Source organism: Chelonoidis abingdonii, chromosome 1 (assembly GCF_003597395.2).
Source record: "Chelonoidis abingdonii isolate Lonesome George chromosome 1, CheloAbing_2.0, whole genome shotgun sequence".
NCBI classification, from domain to species: Eukaryota; Metazoa; Chordata; order Testudines; family Testudinidae; genus Chelonoidis; species Chelonoidis abingdonii.
In genome coordinates, this window is record NC_133769.1 from 63,936,681 (window position 1) to 63,945,478 (window position 8,798).

Here is an 8,798-nt window from a genome sequence, read left to right on the forward strand (position 1 = left end):
GATGCATTGCGGGAGTCACATGATTCTGGAGCTATGGACCAACCAGGTAGCCTGGTCCATAAGGGAAAATGGGGGCATCAGGCTCCTGAACTACAACTCCCATGAGGCAATGCACCACAATCAGAAAATGAAGTTTAGTGTTTAACTGACTCATAACAAAATGTTTCAGGTCAGTACAACAGAACAAAACAAAAATATTTTCTTTTTGGTAATGGCTAAATGCTTTGTTTTGGTCAAAAATGTCCAAATCCATTTTTTTTTCAGAATGTCTCTTCCGTGAAAATTTTTTAATATTTTGTCCCAAAACCAAATGCTTGTATGTCAAAGTTTCACACAAGATAGTAATTCTGCATTTTGCTCAACTCTAATATTTATCGTTTGAAACATGACAGTATGTGTCATAGAAAACAAAGCTAAAATCTCTCTTCAAACTCCTTCCTTCTGAAAATTGAAAAAGGTAGAATTTGCTCCAAGTTTTTCTAAGGAAACATGAAATTAATATAGTTCATGATCTTCTTTTCCACAGGGTATAAAAACTTTTGCTCTATGAGTAAACAGAACCGATCTTCAAAGTGCATATCCATACAGGGGAGTCAATTTGATATCACAACTTTATTCACTTGTTATGAATAGTCACAACATTAATCTACTGCAGATAATCTATTCAGTATATTTGAAAATCCATTTATTTTCACCTATTGATAAGCATGTGTTACACTTGTATATAATACAGTATTTTCAGTGTTGATTCAGAGAACAAAGTCAAAGGAAACAAATCTTGAGAAGCATGATACAGTATTTTGACCAAATTAAGGCCAAACTAATATTCTACAAAATAACACATTTATAATTTGTACTGTTCCAAACAAAGGAATTACTTTTCTCCTTAAGATGTTCTTTTAGCACAAATCCATACAATATTAATGCATTTGAAAAAACTGAGATAGCTAGTGGTGCTACAGTTAATCCAAATTAAATTTTAATCAGAAAAGAATATCTTTCCCTGCCAATATTTTTGATTATTTCTCAGCAGAATGATGAAATGTACATCTCAAATTATTCCCAACAATCATTAATTTTTAGCTCTCTTGTGGATAACATGGGAGGTTTAATGAAATATTCTTGGAAGAGCCTAGGATACTGTAACTAACCCGAGCACTCCAGTGAGTTCATCTATCATGGAACCTAATTTATATCTAATTAGCCATGTCAATGGGTTGTAACTATAAAAGGACTTCCCCTTGCTTTTTTAAAAATACCAGTAACCATGCAGGCTGTTTGAATGAGACTGCCCACACAAATATTTTCACTAGGTCTGAGTTGCTGTGCTCTTTGTCTCTATTTAGACAATAAAGCATACTATATAACTCTCACACTCTCTCTCCGGTCAGCATGCTTATGCAGCATCAATACAGTACAGCAATGAATTATCAGGGTTCCTTTATCTTAGTATCAACAGTGGTACTGAATACATTAAATGGAGTATAAAATTATACATTCTGTAATAACTTAGAAACAAAATTCATATATGTTTAAGGCCTTTAAATATTAAGGGTTTCATAGAACAGTACATCACAAAAATTTGCTACGGAAACAGAAAATAGGAAAATAAATGTTAATTTGGGGAAATGACTATGGAAAGGCCCCAGAAAACCTGGACTGGATAATTGTAAGCAAAACATTTATGAACCTCAGATTTGGGGGGGAAAGATTTTTTTCCTCTATTAACAAACTGAGCAGACATCTACATGAGCATCCAGATAGTACTTGTGTTCAAGCAAGAGATAGTTTAAAAAAATAAATAGCTAAAAGAAACTCTGAATGAATGACATCCAATCTCAGAATTGTAAAACTTGCATGCATCCCTGTCTACCTTTACAAAAAGGGACTAGCTAATGTCATTTACTGCTTACTGTCAACTTGAAAGGACTTAAAGTTAAGAAAGTAAAGGACATACCAGAAAGACCCATCATCTTCAAACTAAATGGAAATGTATATTTTTAAAGGTATAAAATACTTATAATGAAACTGGCAAAAAGCTACAGTAGTTGGTTAGCCTTAGGGAATCATGTCAGGCTGGCTATACATTCTTATATGATTGATGTATTCCAATAACTATTACTTGTCAACAATAATTATTAACAATAGATATATATTTCCATTCCTATAACAAAAGCAACTTCAAGATGTTGAAACATGTAGCCTTTCAGAGATCCAAGATTAGAAATACAAATAAAAATGTCTAAAACTGCGCTATGCCAAAGGACAAGTTCTGCAACATAAATTTGATTAAAGTAGCGTGCAGTCCCACCAGCAATTTGTACATAGAACCACGGAACATTTCAGAGTGAAAGAACCACTACATTTCGAAGACTGCTTTTGTAAAGATGAAAAGCCATCAGTCTGGAATGGAGAACCCGAAAGATTGCTGCCTCTTCTACACCCTCTGAGCATCTCCGCTTTAGAGTGCAGCCATAAATTCCTCAGCAAGTGCAATTTTGTAAGTGTACATAGTTCAACCAGTTGAAATCTCTGTGACAGAAAAGTTCACAATGACTTTCCAGTAGTTTTGATCTCAAGCTGTTGCTGATTACAAGCCAATGCACCCCAGCAGTGTAAACTCACTTCAAGGATTGCCTGGAGGGTGTTATGAAATTCCTGTTCTGTTAGCATTATCAGCCTTGAGACAGACTTGAGTTGTCTTTAGCTATCGGGTTACCTGTAAAGAAAATGAAAATTCAAGAATATCAAAACTTTAGATAAAGCATCTGGTATTATGTAGTGGAAATGGGTTTATGAGACCACAGTGTAGAGGAGCACTTATATGTGGGCATGATTATCAGCAAGTTATTAGTCCCACTGATATGAAAATGGGGTTACTCAGTGCTTAAGTGACACATGTACTTCAGTGCTTTGCCTCATGGGGCCTGAAGGAAGCTGTTATCTTAACTTAGACTGTGCTTAAAAATGTGGGGTTTTCTGTTTTGAAAAAATTCCATAGGCCACAAAATATCAGGCCCCACACAGTCAGAAGTATTAATTTTTACAGGAGCTTTCTGTGCTACCTCCATCAGCAGGGCCGACTCTACTGTTTTTGCTGCCCCAAGAAGTGCGCCGAATTGCCGCCGCAGAAGGCAGGGGCAGTCTGTGTGCCGTTAGGGCGGCACGCCCATTTCCGCGGTAGTGGCAGTTCAGAGGCAGCTTCTGTCTTCAACAGCTGAAGCTGCTGCTGAATTGCCACCTCCGCGGAAACGCATGTGCTGCCCTAACATCACTCGGACCGCCCCCGCCATCAGTGGCGCCAATTCAGCGCACTGCTTGGGGGCAAAAACACATGGACTGCCGCCCCTTTCAGATTGCCGCCCCAAGCATCTGCTGGGGATGCTGGTGCCTGGAGCCGGCCCTATCCATCAGCTCCAACATAAGAGGATCTCTGTTGTAACAACTCTGCTTTCACAACACTTTTATTGGCTGGCCTTGAATAGAAAGGGTGACTTGGAGACTTGCTTCTTATTTCTTCATATTTTCATACTATGTTAAGATGTATTATCCTGTTAATGACTAACTACATTTTAGCAAGCTACAATAATGTAGTGGGGAGAAGGGAGCATTGTAGAAGAAAAGCCCATATAGAATAAGCAAGAGCTAGGTTTACCCTATTATTCACTGCTCATACAATAACTATCAAAAATTTCACTTGAGCAGTTTCACCCAAGCTAACATAAACCAGAAGGACCACAGGGAAAGCAAGTTGGAGACAAAATATTTCACAGTAATTGGATTTTCCCTATGTCTGATTTGTATTTTAAACATGAAACAAAAAACAACCTCTATTATATTAAAGAAATATTAATTTCAGGAATATTTCTGCTGTGTCAGTGGATACAATTAATGATCATGTGACTTTTTAATATAAAATTGTGTCAAGAGACACTATCCCTACTCTTCAGGAGCAATGCATTGGATTGGTCACAATCACAGTCTATAGCATCAAGGGCCATATGTTTTACATTTTGATCATAGAGAGAAGGGTCATGCTTGTTAATGATGAAACATTCCTTTGCCCTCAGCAAAATCATTTGCATACAGCTCTTGTCAGCTCTGCAGAGCAGAAACATTGAGCAGAATTTTAAAAGGATTGATTTAGGAGTTTCGTTGCTTACTTTTGCCTTCAACATTGGGAAATTTCTAGAATTTGCACTCAAAAAGCAGTAATAAAATTGTGCTCTGTGATTTCTATGATATACGTTTATTACACTGCTCTTATTTTACCGAGTTTTCACTGGCTGAAGCAGCCTTATATGACTATTTCTACTCTGTACAATTGTCTGAAAAAAATAATCCAGAAATAATTCAAAAGTCAGGCTACATATTATTGTTATGCATTCAAAAAATAAAATGGCCAACACAGCATACCTACTCCAGATCCATTCCCCAGGAAGATTTATGCTACCTTAATCTGAAAAATATATAGGCTATTGTAGTAAATTAAACAGGCCTATTCTCTTGTAGTCAATGGTAGAATGGAGTGCCTGGGAGATTCAAAACCCTGCTAGCAATGCTAGATTCCCCAAAGAGGGTGGGTGCTGAATGGCCTTGGCTGTTTACACCTTGTGCACTATGGCCAGTGCAGGATAGGTGGGAGGACTCTCATGATCACATTGCACCCCGTGAAAGAATAATCTCTCTGATGTGTATTCCTTTCTGGCTTTCTCAGCACTGAGAAAACCTTATACTACTGAAAAGACAAGTTCCCAGATTTCTAATTATACAAGTCTGTCTGAAGCATATTTTTAGACCTGAAATTCACCAAAGAGGAGTCTTTAAATCTGTTGCTGATCCAAGTTGAAATATTGTATACTCAGACCAGTGTTATCTGAGAGAAGAAGAATTCCATATTAGATGGAATGGGAGATATAGGAAGAGAAGGAAACACTTCTGTAGCATTCTCCCCTCCTCCTAGATAGCAGCCCTTTGAAACTGCCCAGAGGTTTGGAATGCTAGGATGAATCCCCAGGAGGGAGATTATTGGGTAAAATGTTAAACAAGGCTGGGGATTTGATGTATAGAGACCTCAATCTGCTTAGCAAACACACTAGTGGAAAGTGAATTGTTACAGTGGCCTGCTATACAAAATTGTTTAAAAAAAAATTTAAGGAAGAGGCAGAAAGACTGGCTTAATTTAAACTGATACCACCCAAAGATTGGGTTAAAATTATGACAGGTAAACAAGAGGAGTAGGAGATTGGAAATTAATGGACCAAAACAGATGCTTTGAAAATTAGGCCTAATTAGTGGACAAAATACTAAGTGGATGGGACCATTCCACCCATGACCTGTTTCTGGGGCCCTAAAAAGAGGCTTGTGGAAAGAAAAAAAAAAGACTTCTACCACCACTGTGGCTGTGGAGGAAGGATTTTTGCTACAACACCCAGACCCTGATACTCCAGTGAGGGGGCTCAACCATCACCGCCGCACCAGCAAGGAGCCCAGCCTCATACTTGTGAGATTCCACTGTTTCCCTCTCTCTCATCTATCCCTTTTCATCCCCCATTACCTTTCTCCTGTCCGTTCTCTCTTTCCCTCTCAGCTTCTCCCCTGATCCTGAAATCAACTATACTGCATGGCACCAGTACAGAGAGATGAGATGCCCATTCAGCAATGCTTGGCCCAAGAAGGACCAGTGAAAGAGGAACCTGACCAGACCAACCATATGATGTTCCTATCCAACGAGGCAAGCCAGGGTACACAGCAACAACTGTTGCAGCTGACTTGCCAGCACAGAGTATCCATCCATGACTGACCAGCTGATCTGTATCCTAAGGACATCAACAAAAATCATATTTCCATGCCCCCCATCTTTACTATCCTGTGTCTTCTCTCCCTTCTCCGTTTGTCTTCTGTCAAAAGCAGGACAGTGATTATCATTCCCAGCTCGAAATTGAACAACAGAACTAATCTTTTCTTCCCCACCAAACAGGACTGTTTGACAGAATACGAGATTCTAACCAATATTCACCCTTTCTAAAAAAGAGGCTTTGATATATTTTAATTAAGTTTGTTTTGCTCAGTCACTCAATTTCCTTTTCAGTGCTTTTTACTTGGTTTTGATTTTTTCCTTTGTGTGTTTCAGTCAACAGATTTCCAACCACTGGGATGATTTTCCTAGTGATTTGCCATGAGACTAAGTAGACTAAGGTCCCTGTGTACCAAATCCTGAACCTTGTTTAACACTACTTGCTGTTGGACAGTAGCAGAGTCATGTTTTACACCTTTGAGATGGTAAAAGTATACAATAATATTCACTTTATCATATGGCTCTACAAATTATCACATGTACTACTCCAATACACATATATTATATGAGTTGATCTACAGATATAATGATTTTATAGTCAGATTTCCAGGTCAGAAGCCTTTGAATGAGTGTAGCAATGTATATGCAAACTCTAGTTATTATTTTTGTAACACCAAAGGTGTTTATGGCACTGCATGGACAAACAGGTATACATGTTCAAACAAAATGAGCATTTGCACCCCGAAATGGTCAGTTACATATCTACATGGCTGTTTTCACAGCAGATGTACAATTGCTATAATAGGGCACACAATTGTATAATGGCAGGCATCAGACTTTTAAAAATATCTAGCACTTCATCTGAGTAGCACCCACTAGCATTATGATACCGGGATAGACAGTGCTATAATAAATCTTTCTGACAATCAGTTGTACAGTAGGGCAAAACACTATTGCATTGGATGTCAATCATGTTTATATGGAAGATGATATCAAGCCTCACTGACTTTATTTTTTAGTTTGTTTTTCATTACTATTATTTCACTGGCATTTTTAACTGCTTTCCTGTGCCAGCACTGATGCTGCTCCACCTGTTCTTTTTTCTTTTAACTTACAGGTCACATCCAGTTAATTTGAGTGACTCACATTCTATGCATTCGAAGAAGTGAGCTGTAGCCCACGAAAGCTCATGCTGAAATGAATTTGTTAGTCTTTAAGGTGCCACAAATACTCCTGTTCTTTTTATAGTGGTTTGTACTTGCCTTTACGTAGTATGCAACTCTTGTTATGAGTAAGCACACATCATCCATTAATGCTAATGGCAGTTATACATGCACACACATTAAAGGGAGAGTAGATCCCTTGGATGCTGAAGTCAATTTCCTAAATAGTCAGTTAAATTTTAGCTAATATCTATCTGTGTTATTTACAGAAATGTTTGGTTTTGGATAGCTTTTCATTTGAGCAGCTGGAAGGCAAGGTATTGTGCCAATATATTTTTTTTTATGGAAAAACAAGGTTTGACAGCAGTATATACTCAATCCTTAAAATCCTAAGAGAACAGTAACACTCCAAATGGGCACAAATAAATTCCAACCTACTTTTCATTTAATAATAAATCTGAAAATTAACTTTTCTGGCGCTTAGTGGAAAAAAGGACATAACACCTTTAACACCCTAAATATGTATTTGAATTAATTTGTTCATACTTGGAACATAATTGCTCCCTTTATGCTAATATCTTTTTTCTCACGGTTGTTATATTATGAATACAACAAATTAGACTTACTTCATTTCTATGTTCTAAATGAGCAATTATAGTATAATTACTCTGCAGTTGCAGACTTTTTAATTTAAATTGGTGAGTGGCTGCTGTAAGTTGGCTGTAATTGTATGTGAACACACTTCCGTTATTTTAAAACAACACTATATAATTTAATACAACTGAACCTTAACACATTTCTTCATGTGGGTGAGTAAATGTTTAGATTCAGCCCTAGGCTACACTATCTCTTGCCAGCATAACTGGGACCATGTCTACACTACAAAATTATATCAACCTAACTTCCATCAGCATACAGCCACCACAGTTATTAAATCGCTTGGTGTGTGCACATTTGGCATTTTGTGTCGGCAGTGCACATCCTCCCAGAAGCATTTGTATCAATTGTGTAGCCAGTGTAAGGCATTGTGGGATGGCTCCTGAAGGCCAGTAATAGTCAACATAAGCAATATGGTGTCTACACTAACACCGTCAACCTAATTACATCATCCGTAACCTCTGCATGGAAAGATAGGCAGTATGCCAAGATACCACCCTGGCTTTAACCAGGAGATCTTCAATGATCTCAAACTCAAAAGACATCCTATAAAAAGGTGGTATTACTAAGCTGACAGAGAGGCACTTACATCAGCAGGAGCCAAATTTAAGTGAAGACACCTCCACAGCTAAGTCGATGCAAGGCAGCTTACGTCGACCTAATTGTGTAGTATAGACCAGGCCTCAGAAGATGTCATGAAGCTGACCCTCAGACTTACCCTGTGTAGCCCAAAAAGTTGATGTTGTTAGCCAGGAGGGGGCAGAACCAGGCGACTGGTTAGACTCTGGGCACATTCCAGCCCTGGAACCCTGAATGCAAATTAAAACGCCCTTCCACTTGTGAAATTCCAAGGACTGTGGTATAGTGCAAACAGCATCTTCCCTCCCCTGGGTCTGAACCCGCATTATAACAGCTCCTGCTAGCCAAGGACCAAGGCTTACACTTCTCTACACCTGTGGCGGTAAGATCAAGCCCATAAATGCAACCTTTACTCACATGATTAGTTCCTCTTTACCCAATGAGACAATATGCGTTAAGGTCATTTATTCCTATGTGTGTAAGGGTTGAAGGATCCAGTCCATATGTGATACAGTGTATGTTGATATATATACCATCTATATTGTGGCAAATTGCCGGTACTGTTCTGCTGGGTCTCGCGCTCTCTCTTCTCTGGGGTAGGT

The 8,798-nt window shown here is 38.4% G+C and overlaps 1 protein-coding gene across 2 annotated transcripts in view; it reads right to left on the reverse strand.

Annotated features, from left to right (window-relative positions):
• Positions 1-668: 668 nt before the first annotated feature.
• Positions 669-8,798, reverse strand: part of TAFA2 (TAFA chemokine like family member 2) — a 326,794-nt gene continuing 318,664 nt past the window's right edge. For both annotated transcript variants that reach the window (XR_012655887.1, XM_075066030.1), the window contains one exon: positions 669-2,719. Coding sequence is in view for 1 of the 2 variants with exons in the window: in XM_075066030.1 (XP_074922131.1) it covers positions 2,708-2,719 (12 nt within the window). In the remaining variant the exon portion in view is untranslated. The remainder of the gene's footprint in view (positions 2,720-8,798) is intronic.